Source organism: Myotis yumanensis, unplaced genomic scaffold, assembly GCF_028538775.1.
Source record: "Myotis yumanensis isolate MYYU_CA2020_CCGP unplaced genomic scaffold, mMyoYum1.0.hap1 SCAF_3, whole genome shotgun sequence".
Taxonomy (NCBI): Eukaryota; Metazoa; Chordata; class Mammalia; order Chiroptera; family Vespertilionidae; genus Myotis; species Myotis yumanensis.
Window position 1 is genome coordinate 89,747,415 of NW_027223754.1, and position 22,480 is coordinate 89,769,894.

Sequence of the window (22,480 nt, forward strand, 5' to 3'; positions counted from 1 at the left end):
GAGCAGCGACACCGGCGCTGGCTGCAGGTGCGAGTGGCGCCAGTGCCAGCAGTGGGTATGAGTGGCAGCTCTGGTGCGGGCAGCAGGTGAGAGCAGGGCTGTTCCTGGCAGTGGGTGTGAGAGGCAGCTTCCAGCCCCAATCACCCCTCAGGAGCTGGGGGAGATGGAGAAGCCCTGAGTGGTGATCGGGGCCAGCGGCCGCTGCTTGAACCCACTGACGGTGCCGAGCGATCAGGGCCAGCACCGGACGCTGGCAACAGGTGTGAGCAGTGGCTCCAGCGCTGGCAGCAGGTGCAAGTGGGGCCAGCGCCAGCAGCAGGTGCGAGTGCCAGGCAGGACAGCGGTGCGCAGGAGCAAAGAATTTTCAATAACCACCAGAGGCTTGCCCCAATGACAGCAACCAGTGCCCTGCCTTGGTCTGGCACCCCCGCTCACCTGCTCCACCATCCCACCACAGCCAACACCCACCATGTTCCGCACGCGCCCCCTGGTGGTCAGCGCATGTCATAGCGACTGGTTCGGTTGTTCCGCCGTTCGATCTATTTAGCCTTTTATTATATGGGATACTAGAGGCCTGTTGCACAAAAAGATTTGTGCAATAGACCTTCCCTCCCCCTGGCTGCCGGCACCGGTTTTCCTCCAGCATCTGGGACCCAGGCCTTCGCTCCAGCTGGAGCCGCCTTCAGTCTTCGCTCCACCGCTTCACGCCTACGTATGCAAATTAACTGCCATCTTTGTTGGCAGTTAATTTGCATATCTCGCTGGTTAGCCAATGGGAGGCGTAGCGAAGGTACGGTCAATTACCATGTTTGTCTATTATTAGATAGGATTATATTTAAAACTTTAATCAGTTTTGAGTTTAATTCTGTATATGGTGTAAGAAGGTGGTCTAGTTTCTTTTTTTTTTTTGCATATATCTGTCCACTTTTCCCAACACCATTTCTTCAATAGACTATCTTTACCCCACTGTATGTTTTTGCCTCATATATCAAATATTAATTGGCCATAAAGGTGTGGGTTCATTTCTGAGCTCTCTATAATGTTCCATTTGATCTATATGTCTATTTTTATGCCACTACCATGCTGTTTTGATTACTATGGACTTGTAGTGTAGTTTGATATCAGGTAGCATGTTTTTTTTCCTCAGAATTATACTAGTGGCTATTCAGGGTCTTTTTTGGTTCCATATAAATTTTGGAATTATTTGTTCTAGTTCTGTGAAAAATACCATTGGTATTTTGATAGTGATTGCATTGAATCCACTTAGATTGCTTTGAATAGTATGGGCATCTTAACCATGTTAATTGTTCCTATCCATGAACATGGTACTATATATGCTTCCATTTATTTGTATCTTCTTCAATTTTTTTCTTCCATGTCTTATAATTTTCTAAGCACAGGTCTTCTATCTCCTTGATTAAATTTATTCTTAGGTACTTTTCTGATGAAATTGTAAATTAGATTGTTTTTTAGTTTTCCTTTCCAGTAGTTCATTATTGGTGTATAAAAATGGAACCAAATTTCTGAATATTAATTTTGAATCCTATTAGTTTACTGAATTCACTTATCAGTTCTAGTAGTTTTTTGGTGGCATCCTTTGGGTTCTCTATATACAGTATCATGTCATCTGCAAATAATGACAGACAGTTTTACATCTTTCTTTCCAATTTGGATGCCTTTTTGTTTTTCTAGTTTCATTGCTGTGGCTAAGACTTGCTATGTTGAATAAAAGTGGTGAAAGTGGGTATCCTTGTCTTGTTCTTGATTTTAGCTTTTCCTCATTGAGTGTGATGTAAGTTGTGGATTTCCATATGTGGCCTTTATTATGTTGAGGTATGATCCCTCTATTCCCATTTTACTAAGAGTTTTTATCATAAATGGATGCTGCATTTTGTCAAGTGCTTTGTCTGCATGTATTGATATGATCATATGTTTTATCTTCCATTTTTTATGTGGTGTATCACATTAATTAATTGGCTGATATTAAACCCACCTTGCAATCCAGGAATAAGTCCCACTTGATTGTGGTATATGATCTTTTTAATGTATTTCTGAATTCAATTTATCAATATTATGTTGAGGATTTTTGCATCCATGTTCATTGGGGATTTTAATCTATAATTTTCTTTCTTTGTAAAGACTTCTGGTTTTGGAATCAGAGTAATTCTGGCATCTTAAAATGATTGGGAGCCTTTAGTCCTCTTGAATTTTTTTAATAGCTTGAGGAGAGATATTAATTATTATTTGAATGTTTGGTAAAATTGCCTGTCTAGTGTGACTCAGTGGTTGAGCATCAATCCATGAACCAGGAGGTCAGGGTTCCATTCCTGGTCAGGACACATGCCTGGGTTTCAAGCTGGAGCCCTAGTGGGGTGGGGGTGGGGGGTGCAGGAGGCAGCCAGTCAATAATTCTTTCTCATCATTGATGTTTCTCTCTCTCCCTCTCCCTCTCCCTCTCTCAGAAATAAATTTTAAAAAATTTTTTATTTTAAATTCATCTGTGGCCGAAACCAGTTTGGCTCAGTGGATAGAGCGTCGGCCTGTGGACTGAAAGGTCCCAGGTTTGATTCCGGTCAAGGGCATGTACCTGGGTTGCGGGCACATCCCCAGTAGGAGATGTGCAGGAGGCGGCTGATCAGTGTTTCTCTCTCATCGATGTTTCTAACTCTCTATCTCTCTCCCTTCCTCTCTGTAAAAAATCAATAAAATATATTTAAAAAATAAATAAATAAATAAATTCATCTGTGAAGTCATCCAGTCTATGACTTTTGTTTATTGGGAGTTTTTTTTATTACTGATTTGATTTTGTTGGTAGTAATTGGTCTGTTCAGATTTTCCGTTTCTTCTTTTTTTAAAGTTTATCTTTGTTGTTAAAACTATTACAGATGTCTACTTTTTCCCCCATTGACCCCTTCACTCCAAACCCCCCAGGCCTACTGCACTATTTTCTGTGTCCATGGGTTATGCATATATGCATAAAAGTTTTTAGTTGGTCACTTTCCACCCACCCTCCCTTGTCTTCCCTCTGAGATTCCACAGTTTCTGGATCATTTTATTCATCAGTTTATTTTGTTCATTTGATTCCACATCTGAGTGAGATCATGTGATACTTGTCTTTCTCTGACTGTCTTATTTTACTTAATATAATACTCTCCAGGTCCTTCCATGCTGTCTCAAAAGGTAAGAGATCCTTCTTTTTTACTGCTGCATAGTATTCCATTGTGTAAATGTACCACAGTTTTTTTTATCTACTCATCTACTGATGGGCACTTGGGCTGTTCCCAAATCTTAGCTATTGTAAATAACACTGATATAAATATAGGGGTGCATATGTTCTTCCTGATTGGTGTTTTAGGATTCTTAGAATATTTACCTAGAAGTGGGATCACTGGGTCAAATGGCAGTTCCATCTTTAATTTTTTTAGGAAACTATACTGTCTTGCACCAGTCTGCATTCCCACCAACAGTGTACTACGGTTCTCCTTTCTCCACATCCTCAGCAGCACTTGTGATTCATTTTGTTGATGGTAGCCATTCTGGGAGGTGTAAGATGATACCTAATTGTCCTTTTAATTTGCATTGCTCTGATAATTAGTGACTTAGAGCATTTTTTCATGTGTCTCTTGGCCATCTGTATGTCCTCCTTTTTGTTTTTAAATCTTTATTGTTGAGAATATTACAGATGTGCCCCTTTTTTTCCTCCATTGCCCCCCACCACCTGGTTCCCATCCCACCCCAGGTCTTCACCACCCTATTGTCTGTGTCCATGGTTTATGTATATATGCATATAAGTTCTTTGGTTAATCTCTTGCCTCCCTCCCCCACCCCTCTTCCCTCTGAGATTCATCAATCTGTTCTATGTTTCCATGCCTCTGGTTCTATTTTATTCATCAGTTTATTTTGTTCATTAGATTCCTTGTTCATTTTTTTATTTTAGATTTAATTATTGATAGATATGTATTTTATTCATATCTCTTCTTCTTCAACTGCTTTTCTGTTGCTGCTTTTAAGATTCTCTCTTTGTCTTTAACCTTTGGCATTTTAATTACGATGTGTCTTGGTGTAGGCCTCTTTGGGTTCCTCTTGTTTGGGACTCTGCATGCTTCCTGAACTTGTTAATCTATTTCTTTCACTAGGTAGGGGAAGTTTTCTGTCATTATTTCTTCAAATAGGTTTTCAATATCTTGCTCTGTCTCTTCTGTCACCCCCAGTAATGCGAATGTTGATACACTTGAAGTTGTTCCCAAGGCTCCTTACACTATCTTCATATTTTTGGATTATTGTTTCTTTTTGCTCTTCTGCTTAGGTGTTTTTTGCTTCCTCATATTCCAAATCCTTTATTTGATTCTCAGACTCTTCTACTCTACTGATGAATCCCTATAAATCATTCTTTATTTCAGTTAGTGTATCCTTCATTTCTGACTGGTTCTTTTCTATGTCATTGATGTTCTCCCTAAGTTCCTTGAAGTTGTCACTAAGTTCCTTGAAGCTCTCATTAAGATCCTTGAGCAACCTTATAACCATTGTTTTGAACAATATCAAAGTATCTAGTAGTTTGCTTGCTACTTTTAGTTCTTTTTCTGGAGATTTCCTCTGTTCTTTCATTTGTGACATGTTTCTTTGTCTCTGCATTTTGGTTGCTTCCTTGTTTGTTTCTATGTATCAGGTAGAGCTGCTATGTCTCCTGGAATTGGTAGAATGGCCTTGTGTAGTAGGTGTCCTGTAGGGCCCAGTGGCTCAGCCTCCCCAGTCACCTGAGCTGGGCACTCTGTGTGCACCTCTGTGTGGGATGTGTGCACAGTCATGTTGTAGTTGAGCCTTAATTGCTGTTGGCGTCACTGAGAGGAATTGACCTCTAGACCAATTAACTGTGAGGACCAGCTGTGACTACAGTGGAAGAGCCGCCATCCAGAAAACACCCCTACAGAGCAGGACTTGCTTCAGTGGGGCTTTAGGGCTCACTGAGTCTGCCCCTGAGTGTGTCACTTATGGATGTGTAGAGTTGTAATCTGGTATGGTCTGAAGTTGTCCATTGGGTGTACTGGCTCTGAGGCCTGCCGGGAGGTGTAAAGTCAGCCCCTGCCTGGGGTAACCCGGCAGGAGCCACAGACCTGTAGATGGCCACCACTTATTGATAGATATGGGGCATGCTGATGCCAGCTGCTGCTTTCTTGAGAGATTTTAGGAAAGTGTGAAGCCTAAGCCAGGACAGGCCAATTATATGAAAAGACCACTGCAAACAGCTTGGATAGGGCTGCAAATTGGATGGGGCAGGGTCTCAGTGAATCACCAGGTTGGAGAAACAGTGTTAGCCAGGCTGATGGAAACTCATATATGGCTGCCAGTCAGCTCTGTGTTGGGGGAGGTGTCAGCACAGTAACAGTGACCCCTTTGAGCACCCCTCTCTGGGAGAAAGTCATCCCCGAGTTCTTGCTCTGAGGCTAGATGATCTAGTTCCCCCCCTTTATGTCCCTGGATCCTCGCAAGCTGTTGTCCCAGTGCTGGAGCTCAGAGAAAGCTGAACTGTATAAGCTCATGCACCAGCCCTTTAAGAGGAACTGCTTGGGTCTCCAGCAGCCTCTGTGTCACTCAGCCACAATCCCTGCTGGTTTTTACAGCCCAAAGTTACGGGAGCTTCTCTTCCCAGTTCTGGAACACTGCGCTGGGGGTTTGGTGTGAGGCTGGGACCCCTAGCTCCTCATGGGAGGCCTCCACAGCCAAGATATCCCTCTTGACTGGAAAAAAATGCCTCTGCCCCTCCTACTAGTCTTGGTGTGCTTTCTTCTTTATTTCTCTATTTGTGGGACTTCCATTTATCCAGGTTTCAGGCAGTTCTGAATGATGGTTGTTCTGTATTTTAGTTGTAATTTTGATGTTGTTGTGGGAGGTGGCATGTATCGCTGTTTACCTATGCCACCATCTTTATATGTCTTCTTTGGAGAAGTGTCTATTAAGGTCCTTTGACCCTTTTTAAATTGGATTGTTTGTCTTCCTTTTGTTAAGTTGTATGAGTTTTTTATATATTTTGGAAATAACCCTTTTATCAGATGTATCATTGCCAAATATGTTCTCCCATTCAGTGGGATCCCTTTTTGGTTTCTTTTGCTGTGCAGAAGCTTTTAGTTTGATGTAATCCCATTTGTTTATTTTTTCCTTTGTTTCTCTTTCCTCGGATATGTATCAGCAAACATATGGCTGTGATAGATGTGTGAGATTTTGCTACCTATGGTTTCTTCTAGGATTTTTATTATTTCATGACTTACATTTAATTCTTTTATCCATTTTGAGTTTATTCTTGAGTATAGTGTAAGTTGGTGGTCTAGTTTCATTTTTTTGCATGTACCTTTCCAATTTCCCCCTCACCATTTATTGAAGAGACTGTCTTTACTGCATTGTATCCTCTTGCCTCCTTTGTCAAATATTAATTGAGCATAATGGCTTGGGTTGATTTCTGGGTTCTCTGTTCTATTCCACTGATCTGTATGCCTGTTCTTGTGCCAGTACCAGGTTGTTTTGATTACAGTGGCTTTGTAGTATAATTTGATATCTGGTATTGTGATCCCTCCAACTTTGTGCTTCTTTCTCAAGATTGTTGTGGCTATTCAGGGTCTTGTGCGAGTTAGATAGGGGAGTGTCTCAGGAAGTCAGGGCAGAGCTAGTGGAGTTCACCTGGCTAATGTAGATTCAGCTTAGGCTGTGTGCAGGGCGGGCTCAAAACAGGGAGAGTGGCGGTCGTCCCTCCAGCCCTTGCCCTGAAGTCATACAACTAAGTTTCTCTCTGTATATCTGTGGCACTCCCCGATATACTGCCCTTTCATGAAGCCCAAGTTTAGTGCCCTGTGAGAGTTTGTGCATTGGCCCTTTAAGAGGACAGCCTTCCATCTCACTCAAAGGATGGAATCCCTGCTGATTTTCACAGCCAGATGTTATGTGAGCTTCTCTTCTGGCACTGGTGTTCCAGGATAGGGACCTGGTGTAGGGCAAAAGTCCCTTGCTTCTAAGGGAGGACCTCTGCAGCTGAAATATCCCTTCAGATTCTCAATCACCACAGATGGGTGCAGGGCCAGCCTGTTTTGCGTCTCTACCCTTCCTACCAGTCTCTATGTGGCTTCTGCTTTATATCCTTAGTTATAGGATTTCTGTTCAGCTATACTTCAGACGATTATACAGATTGATTGTTCTATAATTGGGTTGTAATTTTGATGTGGTCATGAGAGAAGGTGAGTGCAGCATCTACCTATACCACCATCTTGACCAAAACCTAAAGGACTCCTGATTTCTAAAGTGCCTTTAAAGTTTTGCTTTCAAATTTAGACTTAAATTTATTTTGCACAAGCAATGCTAACACTATAGTTTTAAATTTGTGGCATTTTTTTTATTAGCTAGGTGCTACTCGCCACTGACTTTAAAATTGTAGCTTAGGGAAATTATTTGGCTAAAGAAAATTTTTTTAATCCTACTAATACCAAGGTTTTGTGTTTCAGGTCTGACTACAGCCACATATCCTCCACCAGCAGTAAGTATGGTTTAAATGCTTGTTTTCAGAATTGTTTTCACAGTCCCTCAGGCGTCAGTCCCATCTATGCATGTAGAGAAGGTCATCTGTGTTACCCTTGTTTTAATAGTAGGACTCACCAAAGGTATCCTTAACAATAATACATCCTCTAACTCCAGCAGTGGAGACTTTCTCTGGAGAATTTGTTTTTACCTTGGCTGCAGGACTAGCTATGCCACTACTTTCCCTATGGAAATTCAGCCTGGGGGAACTAGCTCAGGCTTTATTAGCATGAATGCTTCTAAAATAGCAGTTCTCAACCTGTGGGTCTCGACCCCTTTGGCGGTTGAACGACCCTTCCACAGGGGTTGCCTAAGACCATCCTGCATATCAGATATTTACATTATGATTCGTAACAGTAGCAACATTACAGTTATGAAGTAACAACGAAAATAATTTTATGGTTGGGTCACAACATGAGGAACTGTATTTAAAGGGCCAGAAGGTTGAGAACCACTGTTCTAAAACATCTTCTCTGAAGAATCTGAGGTAACCCATTCATTCAACAAACATTTATCAAATACCTGCTGAAGGCTAATGGCTCAGAGCACATTTATTGGATCCATGGGGTGGCCCCAACTCATCTGTTGGGCAAATTTCCTCAGAGATCATAATTATTATATATGCTTAAAAAATGATTGGGACTATGTCTATAAACACATTCTGAGTATAGAAAAAGTTGCCTCTGTATTAAATATTAAATCACAAGTGTGAATCTATTTATGGGAAATTAGGCCTTGAACAATTTACAGTGATTAAGATCACTATATAGAAGACCACAGTCATTCAGACTGATTAAACACTTATTTTAAAATAACAAAAAAAGATGTCTTATGGTAAAATCCTGATCTTTTTAATCAGGACAAAACAATTCAGTATTTATTATCTCACTATCCTGTTAAACTCTCAATTCTAAATAGTTCCCAATTGGAAACACACTTAATTGGGTTATTCTTTTTACTGATGTTCTGGCTTAGCTTTCCTTTGCAATAAGAGACTGTGCAGAAAGCTGTATATCTGAAATTATGTTTAGTGTCGAATTTCATTAGTTATTAGCATGGATACAAGGAGCAATTTCTGGTTGTTTCAGCCAACTGGAGACTCAGAATTGCCCCCTTAGTTATTAAGAACCATTAGTAATAATGAGAATAATGCTTCAGTGATTTGCATTTACTCCCTGAAGCTTTTGCATTCCTAACATCAGAGCATGCTCTCTTGAACTCTCAGTTTTGCCCAGAGACTATATTTTTTTAAAGAATGGTTTGTATAAAACACTTGCCCAAAGCCTTTTCTCAATTCGTAGCTCTCAAATCAGTCCTCTGGGTCACAACAAAGCACCTCTCGTGTTAGGGAAATGGGTAATTTGGTTTGGGATGTCTTTCTCTCCATTATTTTTATTGCGATCTCTGAGTTGGAATTTCTCTTAGTGCCACTGGGATCAATAGCCTTTATTACTCCTTCTTTTCTCTTTAAATATTCCATGATTTCACTCTCACTCTTCAATGTCGGGGCTCCTTGACAAGTGAGGATGTATATTTATGTGTTTCATATTTTAATTAGGACATGTATCTAGCTACAGATAATAGAGAAAAATAAAGATTTAATAAATAGGAGTTTGTTTTCCTCTAACATTTAAAAAAAAAGAAGTCCAGAGGATGCGGTGCTGGTGTGGTGTAGAAGCTCCTTCGATCATTATTCTACACCATCCTTAACTTTTGGCTTCCATCCTCAGGGTTGCCTCAGAGTCACAAAACCACTGCCTCTAGTATAGCCATCACATCCTTGTTCTGAGCAGGAAGAAGGGGTGAGTGCATACAGGTGGCCCCTGGCTGTTTTTGCCCAATATGTGGCCTGGCCTGCATTTCCTCCCAGCCAGGAACATAAATCCTGGCCACACCCATACTCCCGAGAAGGCCCCTTAAGCAGTCAGTGGAAGATAATAGAGCTGACACTTTCTGAAAAGAAAACAAATTTTTTTTAAGTCTATAGTTTTAAATCTATCCTTTAAAACATAAGTTCACAAGGGCGGGGGAAAAAAGGAGAAATATGTAATACTCTTTGTAATAATTTAAGCAATAAAAATATATATATATATATTTTAAAAAAAAAAACACGTAAGTTCAACAGAGCTGCAATAATAAAAAGTTTCTTCTAAGTAGATTTAAAACAGCATTTCTCACCCTGGTAGTGTAGCTCAGTTGGTTGGAGTATCGTCTCATACACCAAAAGGTTCGGTTTCCCATCAGGGCACATACCTAGGTTGTGAGTTCGATCCCTGGAGGCAACCGGTTGGTGTTTCTCTCACATTGATGTTTCTCTCTCTCTCTTTCTCCATTCCTCTCTCTAAAAACCAATAAGCACACAGAGCATTTCTCCACAAACTATATAATCACACGCAGATGACTGGGTAGGGAGAAAATTACTATGTTTAGTATCCATCCTGAGTGTTTCCGTTCCAGGGTCACTCTCCCTTCACAGCTGACTTGGTGCCTGTGCCCTGTGTGACCAGTTCCCACTTGTCAGTCCTGGGAGCAGCTCCTGCATCTCATGGTCACTCCACTGTCCCCAGTCAGCCTCTCTCCACCCAATGGCTTGTTTCTGGATAATTCCTGATTCCTGACTGGGATTTGAGCATTGGTTCTGACCATTCACTGTTAAGAAATGAATTTTTCTATGTCTGCAAGTGGTTCTTATTCAACATTCCCATGATATTGCTTTCCCCATTTGTTCCTGAGTTCACAGGGACATAAATGCTCCTTGAAGAGAGCTAGGGATAGAGTCTGTGTCCCCACAGTTGGTTTTCATCCTTACCAAAATTGCCAGAAAAGCTTCCTCCAATAACACCAGTCACTTTGTTTAGTCGTCTTTTCCTTCAGCATGCAGGGGCTGCTTCCTCATACTGCCTCCCCCTGGTGGGAAAAGAAGAGAGATCATCACCAAGACTAAGTACAAGAGCAGTGGTGTAGATTTAGGTGTCCTAGATCTTAGTCCTGGCTCCACCCTTAGTGAGCAGTGTGCTCTCAGACAAGTCAGTTACCTTCTCTGGGCATGTTTTCTCCTCTGTGGAATGAGGCTAGATGCCCTCTAAGGACATTTTCAGAAGCTCCAGGGTGCTAAGATGTGAATGTCTTAGAAACTCCCCTAAACACAGAGAAGGAATGAAGGAAATAAAGAGAGGAGGGAAGGAGTCAAGAATTGAGGAATCTGTACCTTTTTTCTTTGTCCCCGAATAGAATCTAGGACAGTGATGGCAAACCTATGACACGCGAACTCATTTTTTTGGTTGATTTTTCTTTGTTAAATGGCATTTAAATATATAAAATAAATATCAAACATATAAGTCTTTGTTTTACTATGGTTGCAAATATCAAAAAATTTCTATATGTGACACGGCACCAGAGTTAAGTTAGGGTTTTTCAAAATGCTGACACGCCGAGCTCAAAAGGTTCGCCATCACAGGTCTAGGATGTGCACCCTCTCCGATGGCCCTTAGCATTAATATCGAATTGAGGGCTGTTCAGACTGAACCTGAGCTTCTGTACTGTGAGTTGCTTGTAGTTGGTAGCAGTAGAGACATTATGGTGAGGGGCGGTTGCTGCTTTTTAATCTCCCTCCCCTAGAAAAAAATGGACAAGGTATGGGGCTGGGGAGGGCACATGGAGAGCCAGGCGTCCTGTTTTTCCTCAGCCTCATGGATCATGGAATTGCATTACTACTGACTGTCTGATTTCACTTCCAACTCGGGGTTGGGGAAGTGGCTGGGGGGCTTCTTTAATGGATGATTTGTTTTTGTGGGGGTGATTTTTTTTCTAGTTGCAACTGGTCCATTTGCCTTTTTAGATTGATGGGGCAGGCAAGTTTTTCATTTATGCTTCCTGCAAAGCTAAACACACTGTTAGCCCTTAGGAGATCTCAATAAATCATACTTCCCAAGGAAGACAAATTTAATTTAAACTCAGAATTTTAGATTGTTTGTCCAGAATCCTGATAAGAAGATCATTAAGCCACTATGTACACTTTGCATTCTTTTTTTTTTAGTGATTTAAATAAAAAGGGGATGTTTTATAAACAGGATAAATGGAAAACAATAATTACGCCAGGGGAATAAAATCAACTGTGCCACATAATGCTAATGAAACTACCATCACGTATGACTATTTACATTCAAATAAAGATTATAGTAGTAATCATACTTGGAGAACTACTCTTAGAAGATGTTGGGAGCTTTAAAATGTTATTTTTAGGAGTGTAACATTTCTTGAGGATCTCTAGCCTCAGAGAGATGCCAATAAAAGTGGTCAAAAAGTGAACTAGTTCTCTCTATTTGAGACTGCTATTTGCCCTCCTCATTTGTGCCCTAAAACTGTTCCATCTCAAAACTCAGCTTAGTCATTAACCGTACCTGGCCCTTATGAACTTGGGGGACAGCAGGAATGCCTTGCAGTTTTGTATCCCTTCATACTTTTCAAAGCACAAATGATAAAAAATCTGTTGAAGTGGCAGGGCCCTTGTCATTGCCCTGAGAAATTCTCCCAGCCTGAAACTGTAGAGAAATGGCCATGAAAAGTGTGTTCTGCGAATCTGAATTCAGGAGCACCTACCAACCTGTGCCAGAAAGACACACATCATGCTGGGTGGGAGTCTCTGAATCTTCTTTAACCTGCCCAGGCTCAGATTCCTGCTTTCCTTTTTTTTTTTTTTTAAGAAAGTTGGCTTTTTCGGGGAATAGGGAGCTCAGGAACTCTTGGTGGGGCAGGCCCACCTCCTCTTAACCATCACGGGCTTGTAGCCTCACCGGATGGGGCTGGCTCTGGGGATGGAGGCCGTGCGCAGGTGACAGTGATACTTGATCTTGCAGATCGTGTGCAGGATGCTGCCCAGCGTGGCCGACGCCCTGGTTGATGGTGCTCCGCATTAGGAGGTGGTGGCTTTCACTGGCCCATCTCCGCCACACCTTGGCTGCTGGCCGCCGGCTCCATGCCCACAGTCTTGCGGGGAAGGAGTTACAGGCCTTGCGATGATTGGGTTCTGTGTGTACGCAGGTTGTTCCTCTTGATCTCCAAGCTGGAGCAGCTCTGAACAACCATCCACTGCATGTGGGCAGGCACGTGGGCGGCAGCTCTTCTCGCTGCTGTGGCCGAGGAGAGAAAGCCTACCTTCCTGTTCCCCCCTAGCTTTCTTTTCCTTGTTTCTTGGCCTGTCTTTCCAGTGACTCAACTGGCTTCCTCATTTTTTGCCTACATTCTCCCTGCTGGCCCAGAGCTTCCACAGCCCAGAAGTCCAGTGGAGTTCTGTCCCCTTAGGGTCAGCAACCTGCCTTTGAGGGCAGCCCAGACTAGGTCCAGCTGGACGCACTCTAATATCGAAGTTAAAAGGGTCAGGTGACTTTCAAATAGGAAAGTCGGGTGTCTTGGTTAATTGCAAGGCCCTGTAGCTGGTCAGAGCCACCATGGGGACTTGTCAGTTCTGCCTTGCTGTCAGGACCTCATTGCTTCCTAAAGCTGCCTTATTTAACAGACATATCTTTCCACATATATGCTGTCTTCTCCCTTTCATTTCTCAGTAGTTTCACATTTCCTTGCAGTTTCGGGATACTGAAGAAAAATATGTTTTGGTTGTATCTTTGGCCACATCTGTGCTTCCCCTCAGCATGGAGGGAAAGATAAGCCCTTGTGATTTAATTTATAAATAAATGTAAGGAGCTTTAAAAGAAACACATTGAAAAGATATGATCACATACTGAAGAATATGACTGATGGGGAATATTTGAATATATATGATCTGTGTCTCAATATCTAAGAGCTAAATTCAGATTTGGGATAATGAAATATTCATTATTTTCTTTCTGCTTTTATTAGAGGAGATGATACTTTATTGACAAATAGTATTCATTTTAGAGCCAGTTTTATCATGTCACTAAAAAAGGAAGATTAGGCCTGGCCAGTGTTGCTCAGTGGTTGAGCGTCAACCTGTGAAACAGGAGGTTACGGTTTGATTCCCAGTCAGGGCACATGCCTGGGTTGCAGGCTCGATCCCCAGTGTGCAGTGTGCAGGAGGCAGCTGATCAATGATTCTCTCTCATGATTGATGTTTCTATCTCTCCTTCTCCTTTCCTCTCTGAAATTAATAAAAAAAAATTTTTTTAAGAAAAGGAAGATCAGTATTTTGGAAGAGGTGGTAGTAGCCAATTAAACTTTGATCCACTTGTAAATTTCATAGTTTACACTTTATTCTGTGTACAGTACCTTCCTCATTATGATTTTCAGAGCAAATACTCTTTCAGAGTCTTACTCCATAAGATTTGGCAAAACTCAAGTCTATTCATTAACCCTTATGAAGAATAATTTTAGCCATTGAGCATGCTTAATTTTGTGATTAGCACATAGTTGGCAACTTAGAATATAGCCTCATAAACAAAGGTAGCTGTGGATAGTAATAAGGTCTTTGGGGACAGACTAGACAAGTGTTTTAAGTATCTCAGTTCAGGTCCATCACTACTTTTATTTTCTACTTCCAGTTTTCAAAGGGCTTATTAGTAAACTAATGATATTGTTTGATATACTCTTGGAAACCCAACAGGCAACATTAAGCAAATCAAAGCATCAGGGAAATGGTATACTTATTTCCAAATGGAGGAAAATTTAGGATTTTGAATTTCTACTCCATCACTCGAGCTCGGAGCACTTGAGTGAGCAACTTCCAGGAAATGAACCCCAAATAAGAACTATTTCCATTTTTATTATGTTTAAGATCATGTTTGGCACAACAGTCATGTTCACATGCAGAACTCTTCTCAAAGGAGATTCAGGGTGAGCTGTGGCACAGCTGGAATGACCTTGCAACCCTAGCAGGCTCTTCAGGATCAGCCTTGTGTGGGATGATGTTGTCACGGACCTTTGTGACATGCAGCCATAGCTGCAGAGATCCATCACAAACCACTAAGATGTTGTACATGTGGACGGATCAATCTGATTTCCTTGTCTGATCTGTCCTCTTTTGTGGCTCTGCCTTCCAAAGTGACTGTAGGATTAAAGCTTTTACTCAGAAGTACCTTTCCTATTCCCTGGCAGGGGGCATATGGTACACCTACAGCTGCTGCTCCTGTAGCTGTGTGGGAAAGAACTCTTAGGGCTGCTTCCCTCCTCCTCGGAATGCTCTGGCCTTGTTCCAGCTTTCCCTAACTATGGAGAGAGGGCCCTGCTGCCAGCGACTCTTCCCATGCTCCTAAGCATTGAAGCTTTCTGTGGCAAATGTGGCTTCAGGTTTGAGACTGGTATTCCTGGACCTTCCTCTTACTGCTAGAGCTATTTAACTTATAGCTTATAGGTGACACTAATAAAAAGTCCTGAGTGTGTTATTTTGGGTAGGTCTGGGAGGGCTAGTCACAGCCTGAGAACCACAAAATACCAGCTGGTGCAAGTCGGGGTATCTGCTCACTCCATATTTCGTCAGCTGCCCAGAAAGGCACTCCTCATGTGTAGAGCACATGAAGTTGCTACTGGAAAACTTGCTACTCAGTGTGGTCCAGGAACCTCTGCATGAGCATCAGCCTGGAGCTTGGTAGAAATGCAGGACCCCAGCCCTGCTCAACACCTCCTGAGTCAGGTGAGCTGCTTGTGCTGCAGTTTTGAGGAGTAAAATTGCTCTTAAATCATCCCTAGTAGATGAGGTTTATCCAGATTTCGTACTTTTAGAGTTTAATTTTTAATGGTATAATTTGTAAACTCTAGGATTTGGATAATGTCTAGAGGAAAAATATTTTCACTTGATAAATATTTAAATTATTTTATTAATAATTTAAAAGAAGAAAACTGTGATTTATCTTAAAACATGGCAATTGTCCTTTATCAGGCGAGCTAGAGGTGTTTGTTTGTTTGGGGCTTTTATGAGAAGCAGGTGTCATGGAAGTAGCAAATGAAACCTCTGAGAAGAATGAAACCAGTGAAGCTGAAAGTGTAAGTGCATGTAGACTTGGTGATTTGGGTTTATATGTTCAGAATCCTCTGAATGGGAACTTGAAAAACTAAAAAATATTACTATTTCATAGTTGATAAGAAAAAAAGCAATAACCAAAGATATGCGTCAGGAAATCAAAGGCTGAGGAAGTATACCGTATGGACAACTCCTTTGATGCTTTGCTGCTGTTTTCAAAAAAATATGGTATAGTCCTTCTAGCTTTAAAGATGGGATTTAATTGTGTGACTTCAACTACATAGAGGGTGTCTCTTTCTATCCAGGATATGAAAGAGAAATGAAGGCAGATTTCTTATACCATATTTTCCCTGAGAAGCTTAAGTGACATGGTCTACCAGGGTTGTCAGGACCCCCCAGAGAGGAACAAAAGTGAGAAGCTGCTACTGCATATTCCCCGGATATGCCTGGTGCTTTTCTCAATTTTAAATAATTATTATTATCCAAACAATGTATACTCAGTATAGAAAAATCAGAAAATACAGATTAGCAAAAAGAAGAAAACTCAGAATCCTACCATCCAGAAAGAACCAATATTTATAATTTGGTGTCTACCTTTATAGGGTGGTTGTTTTTTGGGTTTTTTTTTTTTAGTATCTATAGTCATATAGACATATGTTATTATCAAAACATAGTATGGTAAATTTTTATAGTTTAATTTTCTCTTTTTTACTAAGTATGTTGTGAACATCTTTATGTATCAGTAAACTTCTGCAGTAGTTTGAATATCTCAGTATTGAATTAAGATCTTTCTGCAGCAGACTTTTTTTTTTTTTTCGCTAAAAGTATTACAAAGGGTATTACATAAGTGTCCTTTTTCCCCCCCCCGCCCTTGACAAGCCCCTGCCCTCCCTTACCCCCCAGTGTCTTATGTCCATTAGTTATGGTTATATGGATGCATACAAGTCCTTCGGTTGATCTCTTACTCCCCTCCCTCCAGTCCCCCAACCCTCCCTGGCCTTCCCACTGCAGTCCGACAATCAGTTTGAGGCAGCTCTGCCACTGTATTTATTATTGTTCAAAAGTTTTTCTGCAGCAGACTTTATTCACCAGTGCCCTATTGGTCCTGTAGGTTATGTTCACTTTTTCACTATTATAAACGGCATTGCCAGGAATATCTTTGTACTAAGTCATTGTTTATATCCTTCATCATTTCCATAGAATAAATTCCTACAAGTAAAATTGCTGGCCCCTATGGCCAGCTCATACTCCAAAGGTACCATTTCATGCTCCCACCTCAGGAGGCAACATCAGCCTCAGCAAAGCCATCAGTGCTCTGCACAGACTTTGTGGGAAGTGTTCCCCGCTCCAGTAGACAATCTCTGTCTTTCTTCACCATCAATATTGTTGCCATTAATCTCTGAGGGGTAACATATTGGAAGTATTTGGGGGATGCTGTGCAAAAAAAAAAACAAAAAAACGTTCATATCCACTAAGGGGTACAATATTCAGAATAGACTAGAAAGGTGAAGAGGATCCCATCAGTCTTCCTTCCTTCTTTGTAAACCTTCTCTCCTTCCTCTGCATTTATTAAATTTGTTTTGTACAACACACTGCATATAGAATGGAAAGTATATTCCACCTGCTTCCCCTTTTATTTTTAGCTCACCCTGCCATCTTATGACATTGTTATTGGCACAAAAAGGTAGTGAAGCTGAGCTGTTCCACCTGTGCTTGGAAGACTGATTTTTCCTTCTTTGTAACCAGAATAGTTGTGAGAAATCTTTCCTTTGTCTACTATCAGAAGAATTGGGCTTCCTCTGCAGTTCCATATTTAACATTTCAGGCTTGAACATAGTTTGGCTAAAATGTGTGGGGATCACAGATAACCTAGACTCAGAAGTTGGAAGTCTTTGTATGGAATGGCATGCTTAAGGGATCACCATCAATGGGATTATAACATTTAATGCTATCCATGGAAAACTCTGTAAGAGTTTTCACAGTCACATGCTCAGGTATAAAACTAGAACCGCTATATTTCTCTGTAATTGAGCTGAACTTCAGTCTTGAGTAGCCAGCTCACCCCTGACAAGTGAAGGCCCAGAGCTGCTATGCTCCGGGATCCTAGCACTGCAGGGTTCAGCAGAGGAGAAGTCCATTGCATGATCCTTCCTCAGGAACCTCTGGCACCCAGACTTCGGTCAGGTCCCTTCCAGGCCTCTTCTTTCACCAGAAGCCCAAGGTGGACATCTCCTGAGCTAGAAGAGCTGCCCTTGCCCATCACACCTGCTTCTGCACTCCATTCTGTCTCCCAAACCAAGGCCTTGCAATAGAGAGACTTCAAGAGTGTTTCTTCCACTGTGATTTTAAAAGTGCATGCATTCAGAAACTTGACTAATGGGTCTATCTGCCCCCACACTCCCTGAAGCAACAAACAGCCCAGACTCTGCAGGTGGAGGGCCACAGGCAATAAGAAAATTATGGGAAAGGGGAACTTTGGTTATTACCTCTGACATTCATCCACTACATCCTTTAGAGTTTAAAATCTCCCGTTTTATGTTTTACTTATATTTCTCAGGTGTGAACATCTTGCTTCCTCAGCTAGGCTGTGAGCTCTGGAAGGGACCATGTTTCCTCCTGCTTCGCAGTCCTTGGACTGTCAGCAGGACTAGGCACTTCAGAGCGAGGGGCAGCCCAGGTGCAAAGGGGAGAGCCCCACGTTGGGAGTTGGGAGATGTTCATTCTCTTTCTAGACCTGCCACTAACTGGTTGACATGGGCAAGTAGTCTGACCTCATCTGTAAAAGGAGGGGCTGGACCAAATTCCTCACCCGCCTTTAATTTCCTAGTCATGTTCAGTAAGCTTGTTCTTCAAATAGGCTGCATGGTACATATATTCTAAGGAAACATGGAAGCAAGGACCAGGGACTTGTCAGTGTCATATTCAAATTGGCAAAGCATTTGAATATTTTATTGAATTTTAGCTCCTTCCCCAAAAATGAGCCCAGAGGCTCCAGTCCCTCCATTGCTAGCACTGATTACTCTGCATTCCAGGTATGCTTTATAAGCATGTATGGTGTTTTTTTCCTAGGAGGGTTGTAGTAGTGAATCATTGTTCATCTGCTTTCTCAACATCCTGCTAGAATAAATCCCATTTAAAAATAAATGTTAATTACTATAATTGTGAGGATTCCTCCTGCTAGCTCTAGTGTAAGACTGAAAAGTCTGGAGCTCCTTGATGAGCAAATCCTTGGAACAGGTTTTGGCTAACATCCTCCTCTTGTGTCTGTTTTGCTTTGATAAATTCACTTTACTTCTCAAAACAAGATGGATATTCTAATCCTGTTGTTCAAAAGCCCTACTGCCTCGTGTCCAAATCGACAGAATTTTATTGAAGTCCTGGCTCTCTTAGGATGCTTTGCTGCTGATAAAAATGACAAGACATAATGTGGTTTAGAAAGATGCAGAATTACGGAGTAGAAGAAAGCATTCTGTGTAAAATACTAGATACTTTAGTCATTTTGAACCCTTTAGCTTTTATGCACAAAGAGTCTTAGAACATTATTAAGCATTGGACATTGGTGTGTGTTGGGCCTGTGTTACCTTCTCATAAATTTTCAAAATCATTATATTCCTAAATACGTAAATAACTATGTTTAGTGTTTCCAGCTGCATTTATATATTCTCCGACTAATAACCTGTCAACCTCCTGGTCCTCTTCCATAATTTAGGTCAAGCTATCTCAGGATTTAAAGTGTCTTTGTCACTACTCTCTGGTTCATGCCTGGCCCTTGCTTCCTTCCCCCTCCTCTTCTCACCAGAGGTTTGTTTCTGAATGATGCTTGGAAATACATTTAAAGTAAAATGAATGTCTCATTTCCAAGCGGGAGAAAATGCAGAATATCTGAAGTGTCTGCCTTCATTTCTATAGTATTTTTTTCTTAAAGTGTCCTGGATCCAGAATGAGCTCAAGAAACTCCAGATCCCTGACATTGTTTCCACAGTGGTGATGGAAATTGAGAAGGAAGTCCAATAACCACAGTTACAGCAAAGCCATGCTTCTTCCAGTAGCTTGAGAGGGGGGCCAAGGAGCAGAAAGATTCCATATTCTTCTCCTCTGTCAAATGAAGATACAGGTTTGGGTCTAACCATTTCAGCCGATATTCCATTCTTCAATTAGAGGAAAGTTCTGTGAATTCAGACTGGGAGAGGAGAACCTTATTTTCTACATGACGAACACAGTTTGGATCCATTATGTTAGAAACTCTGCCTATCACCTTATTGCCCAAAGGTTCCCGCTATTCCCAACCCTGCATCTAACTTGGACTTCACATTGGAGCTAGCACTGGGACCAGCTTTGCTACTTTCACAGCCCAAAGTTGCAGGCCAACCAACGGCCTTGTCCAAGTTATAAAATTACTAAGAATTAAGAAAGTCTGAGATTTCATTTAAGTATTGGCAGGGGCAACGGGGATTGCTTCATTCCCCCACCCCACTTCCATTAGTCCAGAGGTTCAAGGAACTGGCTTTAAAAAACTGCAAAGAAAGAGATGAAGGCAGGTTATTCATTATATTCCAGATGAATAGACTTTCGGGGGAAGAATTTGAGAGCCCCTTTCAGAGAGCATTTATTTCAGGCATTCTGGGAAGGCGGCTTCATGGGGGAGGTTGGCCCTCTTATGGCATCTCACAAAGCAGTGGTTTTGTGTTTATTGTCATTCTGAGGTCCCTCTCCCTCCTGCTTTCTAACCTAATCATTCTTCACTGTGTCAGCCTGTGCCCTGGGCATGTCTGTGTTGCATATCTGATCCTCCGTCTCAGCTGGGTTTACTGCCACTGGATCATGTGGGTCTGGCTGACAGACCAAGTATCCACGCCTCTGAACTGTTCAGTGCCACAGAGTTTGGTATCATTATAAATGCAAATAATTTTATTCAACCTCTAAGGAGTCTGTTAGGCCTCATGCATATGAGCTTCGAGGGTCTCAAACCAGGCTCCAGGGCCAAATTCCCCAAACCAAGCATCCTGCAGCAGCTGGAGGTACCCTTGTTCAGACTCTGTTAGCTTCCTCAGGGAATACTAAAGGTGCTGGCGGTACTTATGGCACTAGAATGCTACTTGGGAATGTATTCAGTTGATGGTAAATGGTTATGACTGCTGCCTTGGAAACCTCTTATTACGCCCACATAGAACATGGGTCCATCCAGTAAAGTGTCTCTTGCACTCAGCTCCCTACTTCATTTTATATATTTATTTATTGTCCATCTCCCCCACTAGATTATACATTTTAGGAAGGCAGAGATTCTTTTATTCATCACTATATTCTACAGTGCCCAGCACATAATATGTCTACAATAAAGATTCCTTGATTAAATAAACCATTGCATCTGAACTGCAAATTATCAGTGATAATATTATGGATAAAATGACAGTGACATCAGTCATTGCCCAAAAATTCTAGAAAGCGGTATCTGAGCTTGTCCTATGCTGAGGCTCGGTGAGGCATTCCCTTTGGAATGAGAGACTTGGACCTTCGATTAGCTATGCCTAATGCTTGGAAGGAAGTGTGTTTGGGGACATACGAGTTTGCCAACTCTTGGAGCGGGGGCAGTATGGCAGGCACCGGACAGCTAGAGACAGTGTTGTAGGCAAGGATGGTGTGAAGCCCCAGGAGGCAAAAGTGATGCCGAGGGGTCCCAGTGCAGGCAGCATTGAGATGCTCAGTGCAGATCCAGCATCAGGATGGCAACAGGCAGAAGGACCTCAGTCTCCTCCACCACACTCAGGCTTAGGACATCCATGCAGGCCAGGGATTGCCAGGAACTGCCCAGGCATAATGGTCAGTCCAGTCACAGCAGAATCTCCTGCCCATGTTGCCTGAAGGAGTTAGGTCATAATTTCAGAGCCCAGCCAAGCAGCCTGAAGTTCGGGTCAGGATGGATATAAAGAGGGCAGACCTAAGAGGCAGGAAAGTACACTGGTGAGAAGACCTCAAATGGCCTTTGGCAAGTCAGTTAACATTTCACCTGCATCATGTTGTGTGGTTTTTTGTGTGTGTGTGTGTGTGTTTTTTGTTTTGTTTTGTTTTTGTGTGTGTGTGTTTTAAAATATATTTTTATTGATTTCAGAGAGGAAGGGAGTGGGAGAGAGAAAGAGAAACATCAATGTTGACAGAGAATCATTGATCGGCTGCCTTCTGCACGCCCCCCACTGGGGATCAAACCTGCAACCCTAGCACGTGCCCTTGACTGGAATCAAACCCAGGACCCTTCAGTCCGCAAGCCATTGCTCTATCCACTGAGCCAGCGCTCATGGTGTTGTTTTAAAGATTACGTGAGTTAATACATGTATTAGAACAGTGTCTGGCAAATAATAAGAGCTTAATACAAGGTTGTTATTGTCTAAATTATTTTCTGCTAGACTTAAGAGACAAAAAAAAGGATATGTAGGAAAAGTGAAATATTAGGGGGGGAAAGTAACAAATACTCAGATTGATAGTATACTTTCTACCTCATAGAAGGCCTGAACTCATGCAGTACTTAAAGTTGTTTTTGTTTTACATTATGAAAGGAAAATCTAATTATGTATAATCACTTGGGAAAGACTTTCTTGTCCTCTGGGGAAGCGCAATCTAATTTGAAAGCTTTTAAATATTGTGTGGCCAGCCCCTGTCCTCTAACCAGCCCTGAAGAGGTCTGTCTGTCGCCCAGTCATTTTTGGTCTGTCTGGCCCTAACTGAACATGTGCTCCCTGAGGGCTTTGAGAAGACATGTAATAGATACGATAAAGGCAGAGCACATCCCACAGTCATGGCGTCTCTGCTTCTCCAAGGAGGTGGAGAGGCTTTGCATGACAATTAATTATTCACATTTTCTCTCCTTCTCCTCAAATACTTAGTTTCCTATCGAGCTCCACGGAGGCCAGTTTTCTCTGGGGCGTGTGTAACCTAGCACCCGTGACAGTTTGGCGCTGCATCCTGTGGCTCTTAGAGCCTGTTTATTTTAGGCTCACATGC

General features: G+C 41.9%; 1 protein-coding gene across 1 annotated transcript in view; it reads left to right on the forward strand.

The window, feature by feature from the left end:
• FAM124A (family with sequence similarity 124 member A) overlaps positions 1-22,480 on the forward strand; it is a 69,419-nt gene that overhangs the window by 11,896 nt on the left and 35,043 nt on the right. Inside the window, exon 2 of the mRNA XM_070407476.1 lies at positions 7,485-7,516. Within this exon, the coding sequence (XP_070263577.1) occupies positions 7,485-7,516 (32 nt within the window). The remainder of the gene's footprint in view (positions 1-7,484; positions 7,517-22,480) is intronic.